At 48.3% G+C, this 20,339-nt stretch overlaps 3 protein-coding genes across 4 annotated transcripts; 1 reads left to right on the top strand and 2 right to left on the bottom strand.

Moving 5' to 3' along the window:
- Positions 1 to 402: 402 nt before the first annotated feature.
- On the bottom strand, positions 403 to 5,462 carry PEX11B (peroxisomal biogenesis factor 11 beta). The gene is made up of 4 exons (XM_056123259.1): positions 5,306 to 5,462; positions 4,490 to 4,605; positions 3,968 to 4,169; positions 403 to 1,547 (listed from the first exon to the last, which is right to left on the bottom strand). Exons 1-4 carry the CDS (start codon positions 5,359 to 5,361, stop codon positions 1,142 to 1,144), a joined length of 780 nt encoding a protein of 259 aa, XP_055979234.1. The 5' UTR covers positions 5,362 to 5,462; the 3' UTR covers positions 403 to 1,141.
- Positions 5,463 to 6,012: 550 nt separating this feature from the next.
- LOC130031764 (gonadotropin-releasing hormone II receptor-like) lies at positions 6,013 to 12,004 on the top strand. Its single transcript, XM_056123257.1, has 3 exons — positions 6,013 to 6,529; positions 10,745 to 10,955; positions 11,405 to 12,004. The coding sequence occupies exons 1-3, from the start codon at positions 6,023 to 6,025 to the stop codon at positions 11,815 to 11,817; spliced, it is 1,131 nt and encodes a 376-aa protein (XP_055979232.1). The 5' UTR covers positions 6,013 to 6,022; the 3' UTR covers positions 11,818 to 12,004.
- Positions 12,005 to 12,029: 25 nt separating this feature from the next.
- RBM8A (RNA binding motif protein 8A) lies at positions 12,030 to 13,583 on the bottom strand. 2 transcript variants are annotated; one of them, XM_056123265.1, is made up of 6 exons: positions 13,350 to 13,583; positions 13,067 to 13,126; positions 12,912 to 12,986; positions 12,684 to 12,820; positions 12,340 to 12,476; positions 12,030 to 12,237 (listed from the first exon to the last, which is right to left on the bottom strand). In XM_056123265.1, the coding sequence occupies exons 1-6, from the start codon at positions 13,414 to 13,416 to the stop codon at positions 12,192 to 12,194; spliced, it is 522 nt and encodes a 173-aa protein (XP_055979240.1). In that variant the 5' UTR covers positions 13,417 to 13,583; the 3' UTR covers positions 12,030 to 12,191. The 2 variants fall into 2 exon arrangements, with proteins under 2 accessions (XP_055979240.1, XP_055979239.1); XM_056123264.1 differs by having other exon boundaries at positions 12,912 to 12,989; positions 13,350 to 13,516.
- Positions 13,584 to 20,339: the final 6,756 nt, after the last annotated feature.

The following is a 20,339-nucleotide window of genomic DNA, read 5'->3' as shown; positions in this document are numbered from 1 at the left end:
CAGGTTCGATTCCCAGCATCCCATATGGTCCCCCGAGCACCACCAAGAGTAATTCCTCAGCACATGAGCCAGGAGTAACTCCTGTGCATCACCGGGTGTGACCCCCCCCCAAAAAAAGGGGGAAAAAAAGAGAAGTGATCCCTGAGTATAGAGCCAATAGTAACCCCTAATCACATCTGGATGTGAAAACAAACTTAAAAAAAAAAAAAATCCCATATTCTATCTTTGGCTATACACTCCTAAATTTAGTATCATGGAGTTTCTTTGATTTTGGTGTCTCTACTGCCTTAGTAACACACCCTGCAGGCTCTAGGGGCCCACTAAATGTGAATGATGATACCAGGGGCTGGTGAATGGACAACCCAAACCACAGTGACAGCAACACACAGGAGCAGACCAAAACATTGAGTCAATGAATCTTTAATTCGCTGACCTGGAAGACTTCTCTCCAGCATAAACACAGGCCACAGTTACTTACACAGAATCACTGTACAGTATTTACAGCAAGATGCTAGACACAGCATCATTCTGGGGAGGTGGAAAGGGGGGAAAACAGACTAGGGAACAAGAAGCCTACAGCTGTTCAGAGTGGAAGACAGGCCAGGTGACCAGGGAAGCTGGCTAGTAGCCAGAGAGGCATCAAACCATCTCTGACATCAAAACAGAGTGGACTAGGACACAAAGTCTTTAGGATATGGAATTTGAAGGAGATAAAAAAATCTGCCAGAGCCACCTTTGCTGAGAACAAAGAAAGCTGTTAGAGTCTTCCACCTCATCTGGCAAAAAGTAATTCTGAGGATTAGACAAATTCCTAGGACAGCGAGGAGTTGGGGGGTGGGGCGGGCGGGGAAGGGATGCAAAGACAGATTCTTAGACTTAAGAGACAAAGTGAAAAAAGCCAAGAGATACAGACAATATGATGAGGGAGGAAAAGAAGAAAGGCTGACAGATCTGAACACTGGGATCACCCTAAGATACCTTTCTTCATGTCATCCTCCCCAAAGTGGCTCCCTTGGCTCCTGAATCTCTAAATTTTAACTTTAACTAAGGAGTAGAGGAAGGAGCTGGTAAACTGGGGATGGATGAACGACAAGTCCATCTCACCAGTTCAGAGATTCCCTCCTTCTCTGGTCTGAGAATCTCAGGGCTTGAGTCGTAGCCAAGGGTAGATCAGGGTGAGAAGAGAGAGGATGGAGGACACTAGGCCGCAGAGCCCTACAATCCCAGGGCCACAGTGCCAGAGGCCCAGTTTGTCCAGGGGAATGAAGAGATCACAGGCATTTCTGATAACGTCCAGCAGAAGTGGGGGGTGACCTCGGAGGACCCGAGCCAGAAGCAGGATTTGGAACTGAAGCTTCAGAGCGAGCTGGGGCAGGCCTCCTCCTGGAGTTCCTGTACCCTCAGGTCCCCCAGTTTCAATCCCTCCTGGGGTGCCTCCTCCGGAAAGCTTCTGTCGCCGATTACAAGCTGAAGACTCTTGTTCCATCAACAGGCGGATTTCATAAGCATCCCGGCTCAAATTCATGATGAGGGAGAAGAGATAGTACCTGAGACACATGGGTGAGGGTCAGTGCAGGCAGGTTCATGTTCTCGGTGCACCCACTAACCCTAATGGTTTCTCCTCACTGTGCCAAGGGGGTCACAGCCCAAAGAGGTACTGTCCACCATGATTAGCAATGCCTTCCCACCATTTTCTAACATTCATGTCTACTTTAAGACTTTGACTTCACATTCATGAGTATCAAAAATAGTTCAAGAACTAGCACAAATTTCACATCCACTTGGCAACCCATTAGTATATATACACACATATAATGGCAACCCATTAGTATATATACACACATATAATACTGCAAGAATGTGGATGGGGACCACACTTAGCCAACCAGACCAGATGGTGCAATGCTGGGTCCCAGTGGTGCTGGGGGCCTCTAGGTCTACATCTGGTTAAAACTCAGGGGTCAGAACTGGACCTGGGGCATACTAAATACAGATTTCTGACCTTCATGCTCTCTCTCAGGCCCCAATTCTCCAAAAGTTTTTGGGAAAAGCAACAAAACTTAGTATTCAGAGATTTAAACACAACAAAATTTATTTAAACACAATGCTATGCTTCGGGACCGGAGTGATAGGTAGGTACGTGGCTGACTTGGGTACAATCCCTGGCATCCCATATGGTCCCCTGAACACTGCCAGAAATAATTCCTGAGTGCAGAGCCAGGAGTAACCCCTGTGCATTGCTGGGTGTGACCCCAAAAAGCAAAAAAATAAATAAATAAAAGAGACCCAGAGGTGAGTAGTAGCTTGACAAACGTGTTAAAACAATAAATTCCTTAAGAAAGTCCTGATCTGGGGGCAGAGAGAGCACAGCAGGTATGTTTGCCATCCACGTGGCATACCTGGTTAGATCCCCAACACCCCATATGGTACGCAGAGCCCACCAGGAGTAATCCCTGAGTGTAAACCCAGGAGTCTGGCTTTGAGCAAGCCTCAAGCCATCTCAAGCCAGCCTTGAGCAATGCTGGCTGTAGAGCTCCCCACATAAAAAGTCCTGTTTTTCTTTTCACACATGATAACAACAGTGGCTTACACTCAATACAATTTCCCTGCCACAAAACATACTCTGAATTCAACACTCTACCAAGGCTACATCACCATCATCTTTGGTCTGAATCAACCATTTTCTGCTTGGGTTTTTTGTTTGTTTTTTTTGTTTTGGGGTCATATGCAGTGGTACTGAGAGCTTACTCCTAATGTATGCTCTCAGGGGTCATTCCTGGTGGACTTGAGGGACCATATGCAGTGCTGAGGATCAAATCCAGGTTAGCTGCATGGAAGACAAGCACCTGACCTGCTATACTATCTCTCTAGCCCTTGGAGAAAATTTAACCAAAACAAAGAAAAAAAAATAACCCAACCATCTTCCCGTTGGCTAACTAACAGACCTTGCTTGAATGATCTATCTCTCCTCTTCGCTTTGAACTTATGCCCTTTACTTGGCTTCTATTGATTTTAACTTTATTGACTGAATTTCTGTGATTGGCAAAACTGTTAATGATGGTTTCCCTGCCCATAATTCCAACACCACACCCATCACCAGTATACCCAACTTTCTTGCTCAAGGACCCTAATGGCCTTCCCTTTCAACCCCTCCCCACAACTCATTTGTTTCACACTGGCTTTTAGTTCTGTTCCTAATTCCCTGGTCTTTCTCAGTGTCAAGTCTTAAAATATCCTATCTCCTGTTTGGGAAGGTCTTTTCTGGTATTATTTGCTTGGTCTAACTCCAACTCTGTCTCCTGGATTGAGCTACAGTATTACTTTCTTAGCCAGAGAGCTAAAGTTTCAATCTGAATTAATGGAGAGAGCACTGGCTTGGCACGCAGGACGTCCTGATTCAATCTTCATAGAGCATATGGTCCTCTGAGCTCCATAGCACAGAGCTGGGAAAAGCCCTTGAGTATTGCCAGGTGTGATTTGAAAATAAAATAAGAAAGAAAGAAAAAGCCACTTAAATTAACCCACCTGGATCTCAAACTCCCTGTACTTTTCCACAAAAACTATTTGGTTGGGTAATTTGTTTTAATCTCTGATTTTGCCGCTAACCTAGATGCTTCATAGGAGCAGGAGCTGATTCTGTTTGGCCCCTGCTTTACTTCTTGGCCCACCGTGGACACGTTATTTTCAGAATGACTGAATGAGCAGGCAATGCAATCACAACTTGTTAAACTACAAGCCAGCTGAATTAAATCAATATAATTTCTTCCTTTGCCCAGTCTCCCTCAACACATTCATCACCTGTCCTCTACCTGCCGCCATTCACTGTGCAATGACAGTCTGTGTTCTAGACACCGGAGGTCATGGGAATGACGAAGACATTATATTCCAGGCAGCGCCTGAGCGATCCTCCTCAGAAAGGTAAGCTTTGCAATATGGAGACATTCAACAGTGTAAAGAGAGAGCTAACCTGAATGAGCGCTGCGCCCACTTTTCCTGGTCCACACGAGGAGCAAGTCCAGACTTTCCAGCCCACAGGACATTGTCACAGGCAAAGTACAGAGCTCGGTTGAGGTGACTGACTGTGATGCAGAACCTCAGGACAACATCGGAGAGGTGTACTGCCCGCTTAGCGGACTCCAGGGCATCTGCTGAGTTACCCAGGCGGAGGACTTGTGGGAGTCCCGAGGAAAATCCAGGATTTGGAGGCGGAGCGCAAGCCACAGGAAGAGAGAAAGCAAGAGAGTTAATGGCCAGCTAGGGATAGAAGTATTAACAAACAAAATGACTTTTTAACTTTAGTTCTTAATGTTTCGTGTCCGAGTTTAGTTTCTGCAAAGGAGCCCCATTGTCTGTAGTCTTGCTCCCTTACCCACGGGGTCCTCCAGGGCAAAGGTGGGGCTGGAGTCTGGAATGCAACCGCAGAGACACCCAGAGTGGGGCAGAGCTGCGGTGCAGGAGGCGAGGGGACACGAAAAGAAAGGTCACTTACGCTTCCTCCCCAGGCTCAGATGGCCCTCGAGCTGGCGGACCTGCTTCTGCACCTCGGGGCTGGCCCCGTGTCTCTGCAGCGTGTGGCCGAGCAGCGAGCAGGCGTACTGGGCGGCCCTGGCAGAGAGAGCGGCGGGCTCGAGCACAGACCCCCGAACTGCCCTGCAGGCGCCCTCCGGGCCGGGGTGCAGGTCCCAGTTGGGCACCCCAGGTACGACCCCCGGAGCGTCCTCCTTGCTGCAACTGCAGCCCCTTCCCGCTCCCCCGCGACCTCAGCCTGCGGCTCCCACTATTCCTGCGGGCCCTGGAAGGGCGGCTGGGGGACACACAGGCCGGGGCTCGGGACTACCAAAGGGCAGCGGGAAGAGAGAGCTAGCGTGGACTGCACTGGCCAAGCCAGAGGGCTCGCCGGAGCTCATGGGCCCCGAGGTGAATGGGACGAACGTGGGGAGCGGAGACGCCGTTCCCAGGGTCAAGCGGGACGAGAGGCCCATGGAGGCCCGGAGCCCGATCGGGCCGCAGTCTGTGGATGGGGCAAACGCCCCCCAACCCCTGCCCCGTGGACCCCCCGCACACGGTGGTGAATGTGGACACGGGAACCCCAAGCGCCGTCCCCACGGACGCGCTCATGCCTCAGTTTCCCCATCTTCCCAGCCAGCACAAACGCAGCAACCCCACCAGCGCCGCGCGGGCCGTGCGGGCCCCCGTAGCCCGACTGACCCTCTCGGACCCCCGTAGTTGCGGTGACCGCACCTCCCCCACGCCCCCCTCCGCCCGAGGCTTTGTCGCCTTTGTCCCGTCCCCGTGCGGACCGTACCTGCACAGCCGCTCCCGGGCCTGGCTCTGTGCACTGAAGCGGACCCAGGAGTCCATGACAGCCGCAGCCCGGGCTCCGCAGCGCCGTCCCCGCCCCACTTCCCGCCCCTGGCCCCGCCTCCCAGGCGACCCAACGGCGTCTCGCCTGGGTCAAATAGCGCCAGACTAGCAGCTGCGCGGAGCCGCACATTCCGTCGGGATCTGGACGAGGAGCACTGCTCTCCCGGGCCTAGCCCGGCGTGCTTTTGCGCGTGTCTGCAGGCGCGGCCCTCGCAGACCGGATGGTCCGTGTTTCTCCTGCGCGCCGCGGGCTCAGGGTCCTCTTTAAGGTCCAGGGGCGGGGCCTGCGGTGCGGCGGCCGCCTTCTGGCGCCGCAGAGAGCGGGGCGGTGCAGTTTGGCGTAGCCCACTTCCCCCGGCGCGCCCCGCACAACTGCCGCCACGCACGCACCCCTTGGCCGAACCCAGGGCTCTAGGGGCTGCAGATCTATGGAAACAGAATTCCAGCATCAGATCCGTCCCCTGCGAGACCCTGACAGTCGGACAGGTGACCTCCCGCAGACTGATGCACATGCAGAGTCTCTGCAGACTGAGGCTTTGGTGGACGATATTCGCAGTGGCCTGCTGCAGATCATAATTTAAGGCAAGGAAGACTGACACTTCACCCAGACGCGGCGTCACACCCGCGCCTCCTTGCCCACTGCCCTCTTCCCTCCATCATGTCCGCAGGCAACCGCACCGCACAGGAGCCAGAAGCTGGGGAGGTTTGGGCAGGATCTGGAGCAGAGGTGGAGGGCTTGGAGCTGCCCACCTTCTCAACGGCTGCCAAAGTCCGGGTGGGAGTGACCATCGTGCTATTCGTCTCTTCGGCCACGGGGAACCTGGCTGTGCTGTGGTCAGTGACACGGCCACAGTCCAGCCCGCTCCGCCCCTCTCCTATCCGGCGACTCTTTGCCCACTTAGCAGCCGCTGACCTGCTCGTCACGTTTGTGGTCATGCCCCTTGATGCCACCTGGAATGTCACTGTCCAGTGGCTGGCCGGGGACATCGCATGCCGGGCACTTATGTTCCTGAAACTCATGGCCATGTACGCTGCGGCCTTCCTGCCCGTGGTCATTGGGCTGGACCGCCAGGCGGCAGTGATCCACCCGCTGGGACCCCGTTCAGGTGGAAGGAAGCTGCTGGGGGCGGCGTGGGGACTTAGCTTCCTGCTTGCCTTACCCCAGGTGAGTGACCCACACTGCCAAGGCTAGACTGAACAACATTTTGGGTGCACAGCATGAGTCGATATAACCAAGGCAGGTATGCTGGGCCTGGGAAAGCTGTTCATCCTCGGGAGGGAGCTGCTTCCATCCCCTCTGCAAGGGAGGACCATTGCATGCCCCTTTCTAGCTCTGGTGAGAAATTACTTCTGAAGGTCAGTATCCAACATCTATTTCTATCCCTTCAGTTTTGCTTATTCACCACATTTGGCTTCCATTCCATTGTATCCTCAGTTCCACCTTCAGTAAATCTTCGTTAAAAAAAAAAAGAGTATGGGGCTCTAGAAAACAGGTTAGGTAAGACTATTGTATCACACATCCATGGACTCAAAACATAACCAGACAAATATTAAAGATAGAGCAGTAAAGTCCGACCTTCAGGAAATTTGTAAAAACAAAACAACCCCAAGTGCATGCTTTTTAAGACTGGAACAATAGTACAAGGGTTAAGGCACTTTCCTTGCATGAGGCCAACCTGAGTTCAATCCCCAGAACCACCTATGGTACTCTGACACAACCAGGGGGTACACCCAAGCACAACCAGATGTGGTCCCAGAACAGTACAAAATTTTGTAGACTAGCCCAGAAAATAATTAGCATGAAATTACAAATCTGTGCAACAACTGTTATGCTAAAGGTAAAAACAGGAGCTAAAGAACGGTGGGGTGAGGAGTGAGATTCTGACCTGTTATTTGGTCAGGGTAAGCTTTCCAGAGATATAAAAACTTTACTGTGGCTGGAGAGGTAGTACAGTAGGTAGGGCTGTTGTCACACACACTGCTGACCTGGGTTTGATGCTCGGCACTCCATATGGTCCCTGAGCCCCACCAGGAGTGATCCCTAAGTGCAGAGCCAGAAGATAGGAATGAGGGTTTCCAACTGGCTGCAGAAGTTGAAGGCTATAAAGTAGTAACTGGAGGGGAAAGAAGGGCTGATACAAGTATCAAGTTTGTACTTAATCCTAAAAGCAGTGGAGAAACTGAGGTAAAAAGTGAAGGCTTGAGATTTTTTGGGGGAAGACAATGCATGAGGGGCAAGGTTTTGTTTTGTTTTTCTTACCACACCCAGCAATGCTCAGGGATCTGCACAAAGGAATTGCTCCTTTCAGTGCTGGGGGACCAACCATATGGGATGACAGGGATCAAACCCGGGTTTGCTGCGTACAAGGCAAATGCCCTACCCGCTATACTATTGCTCCAGTCCCAAAATACCTTATTTTTATTCTTTACTGTGAAAAGGATGTCAAAACAAAATGTAAAATATATGAATGAGTACCACTTAAGTCTCAATGATAAATATAAAATTTCTAGAGCTAAAAACTTAGGGGGTGGGGATGCAATCCCTTAAAATAAACCTTCTTAAGACTGAGTATAGAACAGTGTTGCCAAGAAACTAGGGATTATGTGTGGCCTAATATGTCTCTAAAATAATGCATCAGTCATAAGATCTGATCCCAGAGACTGGAGAGATAGTATAGGGAAAATGCTTGCCTTGCACACAGAAAACCCCAGTTCAATCCCTGGCACAGCGTAAGGTTCTCTCAACACTTGCTAGGTGTGGCCCACTTCCTTGCCCCCCAAAAATCCATATCCTGAAATCCTTGAATATTAAAAAGACAGCATGATAGTACAGTGGATAGGGCATGTACCTTGCATGCTGCCAACCCAGCCAACCTCCAGGTTAGAACCTCAGCATCTCTTATGGTCCTATGAGCATGGCCAGGAGTGATCCCTGAGTGCAGACAGGAGTAACCCCTGAGCATTGCTAGTGTGGCCCAAAAACAAATGCAAAAATTAGAAATACAACTGCAAAATTTAGTTAAGACTGTATTTCTCTAACAATATGTTGCGAATAGGAACTCTGCTCTCAACATTTAAAAAGCAGCTTGTCACCTCAGTGCCTAAGTAAAGGTGAATTTGTTCTGTGAAGCAAATTTTAGCTGCTGACTGGGAATTAGAGCTCCTCTGTCCCACTGTGCACTCATTTACTTTATGTTTTCCCTGGTCTAGGCTCTACTACTACCTAGCTATGTACTAAATCACTTGAAACCAATTGGCAGATGGGAGAAGATGAATTCAACCCTTTCTCATGGGCTAAAAATAACTGCAGTCTGGGTTTGCTTCAATGGCAAACAGGTAGAAACATTGATCATGGTGCAAAAGGTGACATTTTCAGTTCCAAAATTCAGTATCTGTTTGATTCCAAATTCTGCACCACTGTGTGCTAGACTTGAGCTATTACTGGCAACTAGAAACATTTTAAGTGTGGTAAGGTAGTATCTATGTACTTAGGAATGATTTGTACAGGCCCATTTCCAAGTATCAGAAGTAGTTGGGAGGAAGGAGGTGGCACACTGCATACATTGGAATGAAAAGGAGAGGCAGAGCAGGGATGCATACTCATCTCCAAAGTCAAGTACAAGAGGTAGAGTACTTGCCTTGTGACCCACCCTTATGGGCTGACCCTGTACCCTGGTTCAATCTGACATTCAATACGGTCCCCTGAGCACTCCACAGTGTAACGTCAGGACTAATCTTTGAGCATTGCTGGGTGTGACCCAAAACCAAACAAAAAAATCCCACCAAATTCCAAAGTCAACTTCCCTCTCACCTGTCTGGTCCCCTTCCAGACCTGGCTTATAGAAAGGGAAAGCCAAATGCAACTGTTTCAGAGAGGCCTCATTACAACTCCAGGCAGTTGATAAAACTGTCTGTGGGAGATACTACTCCCCCTTCCCTGATGGTTTGTGCTGACTAAAATCCTAACAAAGGCTTTCCATATAGGGACGGGATACCTACTGAATTTGTCTTTTTTTTTTTTTTCTGAATTTGTCTTTTATTAATGACTCATCTACTCTACTTGAACCCTAAACTAGACCCCAAGTTTGGTCCTTGGCACCACACAGGACATCTGTCCAGCACCATTGGGGGTAGCCCTGGCACCCTTCTATGAATCACTACCAAGATCCAGGTAGACCCCAGCACCACCAGACCCTTGCATGGAACCATAGGCCCCTTAGATCTCCTAAGCACTGCTTGGATGGTCCCCAAACAAAACCATCAACAATTTACAAAATGGAGGGAGCTGAAAAGTATAGAATAAGGGACTTCCCTTGTGGCCCACCCTTATGGCATTTGGTCTCCTGAGCATGGCCAAGTCTTACTCCTGAACAAAACCAGGAATAGCCAAAGGACCACCAGTTGTGGCCCCAAAGACCCTGAAACAAAATGGAGAGGGCAGCCATCAGCATTTGGGAAATGTATTTGATAATACTGAACTTATATAGCACAGCTGAACAATACTGAATACTAAACAATAGCACAGTGGGCAGGGCATCTGCCTTGCATGCAGCCGACCCGGGTTCAATTCCTCCGCCCCTCTTGGAGAGCCCAGCAAGCTACTGAGAGTATCTTGCCCGCAAGGCAAAGCCTGGCAAGCTACCCATGATGTATTCAATATGCCAAAAACAGTAACAAGTCTCACAACTTGTTGTGAGACATCACTGGTACCAGCTAGAGCAAACTGATGAACAGAAAGACAGTAACAGTAACAATACTAAACTTCATCTCACCATTACAGCTAAGACAAGTAACACTACTACTATGGGTCCCTTCTAAGTGGTTACAAAATGGTCTGAATTTTTAGCATTTTTATTTTCTATTTATTTTGGTTATTGGACCACACCGACTATGCTTAGGGCTTCTTCCTGGCTCTGTGCTTGGAAATGAAATGCCAGGTTGCAAGGCAAGCACCCAACCAGCTGTACTATTGCATGGGTCCAATTTTTAGTTTTTTTTTTAACCTTTCAGTTTTCTCACAGAACTAACCAAACCCACACCAGCAACATTTTAGCTAAGAATGCTGGTGAAAGGGTCGGCGTGACAGTACGAAGTACAGTGGGCAGGGTGGCATCCCATATGGTACCCCAGCCCACCGGACTGATTCCTGAACGCAGAGCCAGGAATAAGGCCTGAGCACTGCCAGGTGTGACCCCCAAAACAACAAAAGAATGCTGGTGACATGATAAAGGTAACTTAGCCTCCAAGCTTTCCAAAGGGAACTGCATGGGCTTCGGCATGGCATGGGGCTGCCTAGAATCGCAGCTGAATGGGAAGAGGCAGTGCATGACGGGGGCTTACAGGGGGTAGCCAGTTCTAACTGTCCTCACCTCACTCCCAGCTCTTCCTGTTTCGCACTGTCCGCCGAGCTGGCCCAATCCCCTTCACTCAGTGTGTCACCAAAGGCAGCTTCAAGGCTCGATGGCAAGAGACCACCTATAACTTCTTCACCTTCTCCTGCCTCTTTCTGCTGCCCCTGACAGCTATGACCGTCTGCTACAGCCGCATTGTCCTCAGCGTGTCCAGCCCCCAGAGCAGGAAGGGCAACCCTGGTGAGCCTCGGGCCCTGGGAATCATTGCTCCAGCCTGTCACTTCCTGATGGTTGCTACTGGACAGGAGGGAGGCCCTGACCTGCTCCATTACCGATGCAGTACACTGTCATTTTCCTGAATGTCTCAAGTTCTAGCATCCTTAGAAGGTGTGTTCACCCGGCCAAGGTTTCAGGAAAGGTGACCAGCTGGCTGGTCTATAGTCCTAGATACTGAGTTTTAAAGGCAACTTAGTGGAGTCTTGATACCTTTTCTCCAGCATGTCTGTAACACTGGGAAGGTGTGTGTGTATGGGTGGAGCAAGGTTGCCCTGCTACTGCAGGTGGGGAGGAATCTCTACTGTACGGTGAGAGCATCAGCCCCTGCTGCCTGTTCACCACCTCACCCTACTTACATAGACCAGGACCTGAGTGGTCCCAAATCTAAGTCTGTCTGTTTTCTACATTCCCAGCCCAGGCCACTGAACTTGCTCTCCGCCGCTCTTCAGACAACCGCCCCCGTGTTCGTCTCCGGGCCCTGCGACTGGCTCTGCTGGTCTTGTTGACCTTTGTCCTCTGCTGGGCACCTTACTACCTGCTGGGTCTGTGGTACTGGTTCTCTCCCGCCATGCTGACTCAGGTCCCGCCTAGCCTCAGCCACATCCTCTTCCTCTTTGGCTTGCTCAATGCACCTCTGGATCCGCTCCTCTATGGAGCCTTCACCTTGGGCTGCCGGAGAGGGACCCACGAACTCAGTGTCGAGAACTCCAGGGAATGTGGGTCTGGGAAGATGATCCAACAAGAGATTCAAGTCCTCAGACAGCTGGAGACACAAGCAGATGCATCACCCAGGGCGGCAGGAGAAACCAAAGAGGCACTCATGTAGCATCCACTGGCTCAGAGTAACAGGAAGAGTAATGACTCTCTGAAACAACAAAGCTCTCTCCTTTCTTTCTCTGCCCTCTCTTAGTTCCCAACAGTAGGCGGCATGCCTGCCTCTGTTCCAGTCTCTACTCAGACTGGAGCTGAGCCTTATTTATGGTAAATAAATAGTGCTTCAGAGCTTGCAGTGCTGGGGCAGCAAAATAATTTTAAATGTAGAAAACAAAAATGGGGCATTTATTCGTAATTCAAAAAAAGGGCTAAGCAAATAGGAAAACATTAAATATATGCAAACGAAGTTCCACCCCAGACCATTTCTCCAAGGCTGCGGTGTCAGATGACCTGTGCAGCAGTACCCCAGGGAACCTAGAGAGCCTCTCAGCGCCGTCTCCGGTCTGGACTTCTGCTGCGTCTTCGGCCACCTCTGGGGAAGAGGAAGAACCCATTAGAAGGACACACACACACTGTCCCTATCCATCTCACTACTGCTTCCTTCCTTGAGACAGTGCTGTCCTTTCCCCTTTACCTCCGTTTGCCCTTGGGAGGGCCCCGGACAAAGCACCAGTCCACGCTGATGGGTTGCCCCATCAAGTCCTGGCCATTGAGCCCCTCCATGGCAGCCTGCGCTTCCTTATAGGTCTCGTACTCCACCAGGGTATATCCCTGCAAGGAGAAAGGAGAATGCCAGTCCTGATCCACAGGTGCCCTTCCCTGCCTCTCCCCAGACCCAAAACCGGAAGACAATGAGCGGTGCCCCAGGGTCCCCACTGTGCAGACAAAGCATCTGCCACAGCCCTCCCAACAACATCCGCGGGGTTCTGCGCGTAGAAAGGCCGGCACGCGAGGGAGCACAATGTGGGCGGCAGATACCTTCAGGTAGCCCGTTCGTCTATCCAGGTTTAGGTGGATGTTTTTGATTTCCCCGTATTCCGCGAACTTGTCGTGGATGTCTTCCTCCGTGGCTTCCTCGTGGACTCCCGTCACAAAGAGGATCCAGCCTTCAACAGCTGTTGGGAGCAGGAGGGGAGTGGTCCGTGAACAGGGAACCTCCAGCAAAGAGAGAGGGGACCCGATCCCGATAGGCGCCCCGGGACTCACAGCGCTGCGGCCCGGGCTCGTCTCCGTCCTGCTCCACGCTGTCATAGTCCTCTCGCATCCGCGCTCGGGACCCCTCTTCTGCAAGGACACGCGCCGTCACCGGGAAGCCCCTCCTTCCCGCCGAGCGCAAACTCCACTTTTCCCCCGCGACTCACCCGAACCGAAGCCTCGGCCCTTCCGTTTCTTCGCTTTTTCTTTCAGTTTGTGGATGCTCTCTGCAGGGTAAAAGCGTGCGGTGCACGGGAGACAGTTACTCTCCCCGGGAAAGCGGCTCCTGCACCTCCCTCCCTGTAGGTAGCCCGGCTCCCGCAGGGGAGGAGTCTCCGACCCGGCCGCGGCTCTGCCTCACGGGCTCCGCCCAGCCGGGGAGCGCGAGCTCAGCTCCGGCCCTTTCCTCGCACTCTCCCCACTTCCCGCCAGCGCCTCCACTGTCCTCACCGTCCCCATCCTCGTCCATGGCGAAATCCTCGCCTCCCGCTTCGTGAAGATCCAGCACGTCCGCCATCTTGCCCAGATTCCTTGCAGCCCGTGCTCAAGGCACCACGGGAATTGTCGCCAGTCAACTTGACCAATCAAAGCCCAGCTCTAGGGCCCGCCCTCGGCGCAGTTAATAGACGCAATGAAGGCGGAGCTAATTGGGGAAGGCGCCGGAAGTGTGCCTGTAGCCATCTTGAGTAGGTCGCGAGCCGAACTTGGTCGTACTCTGACGGACAGCTAAGAGGAAGGCGGAGTCGGGGAGTGTGTGGGGGAAGAGTTCTCTTCGACTACGGCCACCGACAAGGGAAACCTTTGGCTGCTAAGCCTCCCTTTTTCTCTTTTCAGAGGATTGGTTCCTGTCTCTTTTTCATTCCATACAAGGAGCTGCAAGTTGGAGGTTTTGTCTCTCTCAAAATGATCTGACCTGTTTGCTGCTCTGAGGATCACATAGGTTTGCTAGAAGAGTTATTTAAAAAACAAAAATCAAACAAAAAAAAAACAGCATAGGGATCTAGGTTGGGACTTGCCTTGCGGCCCGTGTGCTGGGACCTGGGTTCAACCCCACAATCACCGCACCCCCCCCCCCCCACACCAAAAAAAAGTCTGCGGTGCAAAAAGGTGTTTCAGGACTTTACAGAAATCAACTGACTTGGTAGTAAATGTGATCGGTGAGATGGTACCAATCTTGGGAGACAAAGAAACCTCCAAACTCTCCCTACCGCCTCGGGGAATTTAAAAAAAGTCACGATTTTAAACAAAACAGTAGCTGTTATCTCCTATGAGAATAGTGTGGTTAGTTACGGTTCAAAACCCGAATTCTGGAACCTCAATGGAGACTGAACTACTGCAGACTTGTTAGATTTCCAGGCAGTTCCAAATACTCCGCTAGGTGCTAACAATATAAAAGAATCATTTCACTATAAAGCAAGCATTCCATGAGGACGTCATGGAAGCGATCACTGCTGCCACAAGTACTATGACAAGTGGATTTTTTTCTCCCAAAGGGTTTTTGGGCAGTGGATGAATGACTTACTGTAGAATGACATTGCTTTGTCCTTCCTCCACAAGGAGCTTAGGTTTAACAGGTTACACCCATTACAGTGCTCCTGAGGCTGAGCCAGGTTCAATTCCTCTATCCCTCTCAGAGAGCCTGGCAAGCTACCGAGAGTATTCAATATGCCAAACACAATAACAAGAAATCTCACAATGGAGACATTACTGGACCCGCTCTAGCAAATCGATGAACCCGTTACAGTGCTCCTGAGGCACTTCTATTCCATTGTGTTTATCTGTAAACATTCTTCCCTATGCTCCCCTCCCCAACCAGTTAATCAGCTTTCCCCCTAATCAGACTCTGCTAACTTGTAAGGTTAGATTCCTCAGAAATCTATGATTTTATATGTATGAGTGAAATATTGCCTTTCTCTTCTCCTTATGCCTTATGAACAGTTTACTTTAAAGCAATGCCCTTTTTGTATAGATACAGGAAGACCGTTAACATTATGCTTTGTAACAGGATTTGATTGGCTTTGAATATTATTCACTGCCAGTCATCTGCTTTCTCAACATAAGCCTCAGTTGCCCTTAGTTCCTAACACCCCAAAAGCAGGGTCCCAACGAGGGACTGAATGGACCCAGGGCAAGCGGTGAGCTACCCTGGCATCGAAATGGGCCAGGACAAAGTACCACGATTCTTAACTATAAGAGTTTGATCATAGACAAATGCTGTCATGATCCAAAGGTAACGACAAGACTAGGATCCTGCTAGGGGTGAGAAAGACTATCTGGCCTGAGCACTGTAGTCTGAGATCGAGATGGCCCTAGGAGAACAATTCTATAAGTTTAAGATATTTCTTACTGTATCCATACAAAATGATTTATATTATATATGCTTATATGCTTGTTGGACAAGGAGAGGAGAAACACACCCATGGGATACCGCTCTAGGGTGGATCGTCCTGCTGAGAGAGGATCTGTCCTAGGAGCGGCTTTCGATGAGGGAAAGAATTCTATCCCTATTGATTATGACCACACCTATGTGTAATTGTTCCCCCAATTCATCATGGAGAGAGATATAATGAGACTGTAGAATGAGCAAGGAGAGGCAGAGGCAGAGAAGGGAGACTGGTGTGATTGGAATAAACTGCGACTAAGACCAACCAGCCTGGCCTTCGTTCCTTCCCTTGCCTGCCCATTGGCATCGACCTCCCCGGGGTGGGGGAAGCGGCGTGAGACTACCGAACACGGGCAGCGGGAGAGATAGAGCCACCGCCGCTGTGTGCTATGCCTCTTTCTTGAGTTTACACAACTTACAAACATACCGTATGCTTAGAGTCAGAATTATTTACCTGATAGCTCTGGTCAGTGTTTGGGACCCAGTATTTCATATCCTGACCTCACTCCAGTTTCTGGGTTCAAGGTCTCTGGAAGTTCAGGCTGTCTCTCATTGGTGTGTCTCTGGACTACACGCCTGCTCTGGAGACCCAGACTATTTGTGCCCTTTCCCTGTCCCTGTTCCCTCTCCCTACTGCCATCTGCTGTCCCTGCCCCATTCCTACTGCAAGCTCATGGGTGACAGTCCTGTCCTCCTGCTCCTTCAAGTGTGGGCTCTATCTAAGAGAGAGAGTTACCTATACGGGGGCTTGCTTGTAACCCACTATTTACTACCCTTAGTCATTCTGTCACATTTTAAAAATTTGTGTGTGTGTGTGTGTGTGTGTGTGATTTTTCTGCCTCTGTGCTCATGATGCTTGCTCCGTGGTGCTAGACAGATTGTGTGCTAGACAAGCGCCATACCCCTGTCCTCTCCCCCATTACCTATTTCTTTGGATCCCTTTCCTGGAGGTTGAAAGGAGTGAGGGGGTGGGGGTGCCCTCCCTCCTCTCTCAGCAGCTGCAGTGCAGAGTGTTTCTGAGACAAGTTGGTGTAAAGCTTTCCATATGTGCTGCCACGGGGGTGAGGTTGTTTTCTAGGGAGAGCAATTGGTTGTATCAAGGTGAGGGGACACTAAGTCCATTGGCAAGAGAAGACAGTGTGATCTTTTAGGAAAACATTGGGATCACACCCCTGCTTGCAGGTTTCTGACCTTACAGCCTACACCACCTCTTGCACCACCACTTAAGTTCTCCCAGTACTTTCCCTCTTTGAGTCAGACTCTCCCCTCTCAAGGCCTTGGTCCTGATTTTCTGTCCTGCTTTCTTTACTTTCTCCTTCAGCTGTTTCATCCTCATTCTTTTCAGGTTCCTGAAATGCTCCTGCCACACAGAGGGGTCTTCTTCGTCTCCTTCCCTTCACTCTATTTTCTTTACAGAACTGAAGTCTAATCTTTAATACAGTGTTTACTTTCTAACTTGTTTGTCTGCTTTTTCCACAGAATGTAATCCTTAGGTCAGGAACTCTTATTTACAGATATCCCCAAAGTTTAGACTAATGTCTGGCTTATATTAGACATTTGGTAAATATTTATTAAATGAATAGATATTAAAATGGCAAGAAATTCCCTATGCCTCAGACTGCATGACTTAAAAAAATAAAGCTGTAACTAGTATTTAGAGCCAAATTGTATGCCATACTAAGGGCTTTGGGATTTATCTTGTAGGCAAGAAATTTTTCTACTTGAGTATTTGCAGATTCATGATTTCTTGCATATAAATAGCCCCACACTATTTTAATAGCATTTTTCCTTAAGTTGATTTTCAAAATATATACTTACACTAAATTTAAATGTCAATGTCATAAATGGAAAGTTCACTACAAACTCAGATAAAATCATAACCAGTAATTTTTCTTTGTTATGTTTTGGGGCTATGCACAACTATTCTCAGGGCTTACAACTGAGTCTATTCTGGGATAACTCTTGGCAGGGCTCAGGGGGCAAAATGTTGTGCTAGGAATTGGACCAAGGTTAGTCATATACAAGTGCCATAATTCCGTCCTATCTCTCTAGACCCTGGTAAATCTTTTTTAATGTTTGTTCCTTTACCACCTAAAATCATCTCCTAGTAATACTAGGAATTCTCAAATTTTGGGAAATGCTATAAAAATAGTGAGGAGATGGTGAGTGGTACAATCATAAATGTCTTAAGAGAAATCTGAAAATAGGGACTGGGGTGATAGTATAGCAGGTAGGAACTTGCCTTGCATACAGTCGACACAGGTTAGATGTGGTCCCCTGAGTCTACCAGAAATGATTCCTGAGTGCAGGGCCAGGAATAAGCCCTGAGCACCACCAGATGTTGCCCAAAACCCAAATAAAGAAATCAGTAAATCTGTCAGTAGCATGTAGGATGTTAAAAATGAAGATTGGTGGGGCTGGAGAGATAGTACAGCAGGCAGGGTACTTGATACTCCTAAGCATCATCGGGTGTTACCACAAAACAAAATAAATAAATAAGTAAAAAAAGACATACTAGTGACTGGTTTAGCAGTAGAGCACTTGCCTTGCATGTATGAGGCCCTTGGCTTGATTTCTGGCATCACCCCCCCCTTTTTTTTTTAAATAAGACAAGAAGTTATTGCAAAAAGATGGCGGCCGCATGGGAGCCTGGTGGAGAGCAGGTCTGAGCCGGGGGTGGGGGTGCGACTGAAACCTCATGGGACGGAGGGCGCTCCGGCCGTCCTTCACGCCCGACTGAGGTCACCAGTTGCCCCCCACGAGCAGCTCTCCAACACGGCCACGGCCCCAGAAGCACAGAGACCAATCTCTTAATTATCTGACTCTCAGTAGAAATACTTGCAGGGTTAATAAATAAAATAGCAGAAATCCAAAACCGCGCGGCCAGGATCCGCGCGACATCATTTAATTCTTGAACCCAGCTGTAGAAAGCAGATAATTTCACAACGCTTTTTCAGCATGGCTGAGTTTGGTGGGTGGGGGGCTAAAGTCTAAATAATAATGGTGCAACTTTTATCAAAACAATGAAGCTAGTCAAAGTAGACAGAGTGTTAACTAGAATTCATCTACCCCACAGACATTGGGGGGGTTGGGAGGGTGGGGGTTTATTGGGGTTCTTCGTGGTGAAAAATAAGTATTGGTAAAGGGAATTGTGATTGATATTTGCATGACTGAGACCTAAACTTGAAAGCTTCGTAATTTTTCCTACAGCGATTCAATAAATAAATAAATAAATAAATTTAAAAAAAAATTTTAAAAAAGAAGTTATTGCAGTAGTCCAGGCAGAAGCAGTGAAAGGACAGAATCAAGGCTGTCAATACAGATAAAACATATCAGATAGCTTTCCTTTTGGGGCTTGCACCCAGTGGTGCCTAGGGCTTGCCTCTGACTCTCTACTCTAGGATCACTCTTGGCAGTGTTTTGGGGACCATATAGGAATAGACCCAGGGTCAGTGGTGTGCAACACAAGTGCTCTACCTGCTGTATTATTGCTCCAGTCCCTATTTCCCCTAGAAAGTTTATAAAGGAGGCACATGCACTGGTAAGTGATGTTACAGGATGGTAGAGAACAAATGAGGACAGTCTACCTTGCATAAAGGAGTAGTTCATGGCAATTAAGATTTGGGGAGTCAAGTCAGAAGCATGTATGAAGAAAGGGACTTAGTACTGGATATGGAGTTCAAGGAATTTCATATTTAGATAATGATTTCCAATATGTTGATACATAGATGTAAAGGCGCAATATAGTTTGGGGTAGAAAAAATTGATTTGGGAATTGTGCATATGAGAGCATTAAAGCCATTGCAGTGAGAAAAATTGCCAGTGAAAATGGTAAAGCCAAGAGCAAAATCAAAGCTCCTTAAATATCTGGACAAGGGAGCAGAATGTCCTACCCAAGTAGTATAACATTTTTGCCACCCCAAAATACTAATGATTTTTTAAGTATGTATGTAAGAGAAAGTGTCATTTTAGAACTCGGATATACAGGCCTCAAGAATGAGTCAATATGGCTCACTAGGCAAAAATCTATTTTTAATTGTATAAAATTAATAAGTATAAAATACATAGAAAGTACTAAAAAGATAAGTAAATCTTTAACACCAGAAGTGGAGAGATCAGGGAACACTGTTTATCAAGTTCTTCAGGATCTGACTGGTTAGTATTCGAGAAAAATAACAAATCCAGGAGGCTCGCAGAAAACTCTTCCCTACAACTCATTTCCCTGAGCACTTCCCAGAGAAAGAAGCATAGAAGGGCACCTGGATTTTGAATGATAAATATCAATAGAAACAGAATAAATGCCCCTGTTACTTACGAAGGAGCTTCTACTCAGGTCCTGCAAGAACTTCAGAGAACACTGGGGGGGGGGGGGGGGGGGGACTTTGGGAGTTCTTGGAAACCTCTTTCAAGCATAATTTGTTATATTTCTTTTTTCTTCTTTTTTTCTTTCTTTTTTTTTTGTTGTTAGATTTCTTACCTCTGATCCCATACAGACTGGTCACAAGATGACTTCATAATGCAAGAAATCTGACTTTAATCTTGTCCCTCTGTTATGATCCAAAAGAGCACAGTGTGGGCTGTTTCCTAATATATTTCTAAAAGCAAAGTGTGTAATCATTAAGTGGCAAGTAATTGTAGGAGCATTATACTCCCCAGCTCAGTTTAGAAGGTGCACTGAACTATGATATATAATATAAAGGAGATTACAGAAATGGAAGGCAAATAAATCTTAGTGCTATGCTTTAACTGTGCTTTATAACAGTTCTTTTTCTCTTCTATTTCACCCGGAGAGACGAGGGGGAAGGGAAAAGATGAATTCATTTTCCTTTTCCTCCAGCATTCTCTAGTTCCAAGTGCTAGAATGCATCTAGTTTCCCAGAACAATTCATGAATTTATGCTCTAATAATGTGAAGGCCCAGGAGGAGAGCATATGCTTTGCGTGTGCAAGGTTTGATCCCCAGCACCTCATCAAAAATTAAAACAAATCATGGTGAAGGAAGAGAAAAGAGAAAACAAATGTGAACTTAAGGTATGTATATCTCAGGGAGTAAACAGC

This window comes from Sorex fumeus, unplaced genomic scaffold (assembly GCF_029834395.1).
Source record: "Sorex fumeus unplaced genomic scaffold, SorFum_2.1 ptg000047l, whole genome shotgun sequence".
Taxonomy (NCBI): domain Eukaryota; kingdom Metazoa; phylum Chordata; class Mammalia; order Eulipotyphla; family Soricidae; genus Sorex; species Sorex fumeus.
The sequence above is the reverse complement of the archived record's forward strand: the minus strand, read 5'-3'. Positions and strand labels throughout refer to the sequence as shown.

Bases quoted from the DNA above. Each gene is read 5' to 3' on its own strand.
- PEX11B (XM_056123259.1), bottom strand. From the start codon at position 5,361: ATGGACTCCTGGGTCCGCTTCAGTGCACAGAGCCAGGCCCGGGAGCGG. The intron at 4,606-5,305 runs GTACGGTCCGCA...TCTCTCTGCCAG, and splicing joins GCCCGGGAGCGGCTGTGCAG to GGCCGCCCAGTACGCCTGCT. The intron at 4,170-4,489 runs GTAAGTGACCTT...GACTCCCACAAG, and splicing joins TCTGAGCCTGGGGAGGAAGC to TCCTCCGCCTGGGTAACTCA.
- LOC130031764 (XM_056123257.1), top strand. From the start codon at position 6,023: ATGTCCGCAGGCAACCGCACCGCACAGGAGCCAGAAGCTGGGGAGGTT. The intron at 6,530-10,744 runs GTGAGTGACCCA...CCTCACTCCCAG, and splicing joins TCCTGCTTGCCTTACCCCAG to CTCTTCCTGTTTCGCACTGT. The intron at 10,956-11,404 runs GTGAGCCTCGGG...CTACATTCCCAG, and splicing joins GAGCAGGAAGGGCAACCCTG to CCCAGGCCACTGAACTTGCT.
- RBM8A (XM_056123264.1), bottom strand. From the start codon at position 13,416: ATGGCGGACGTGCTGGATCTTCACGAAGCGGGAGGCGAGGATTTCGCC. The intron at 13,127-13,349 runs GTGAGGACAGTG...TTTACCCTGCAG, and splicing joins CATGGACGAGGATGGGGACG to AGAGCATCCACAAACTGAAA. The intron at 12,990-13,066 runs GTGAGTCGCGGG...GTGTCCTTGCAG, and splicing joins GGGCCGAGGCTTCGGTTCGG to AAGAGGGGTCCCGAGCGCGG.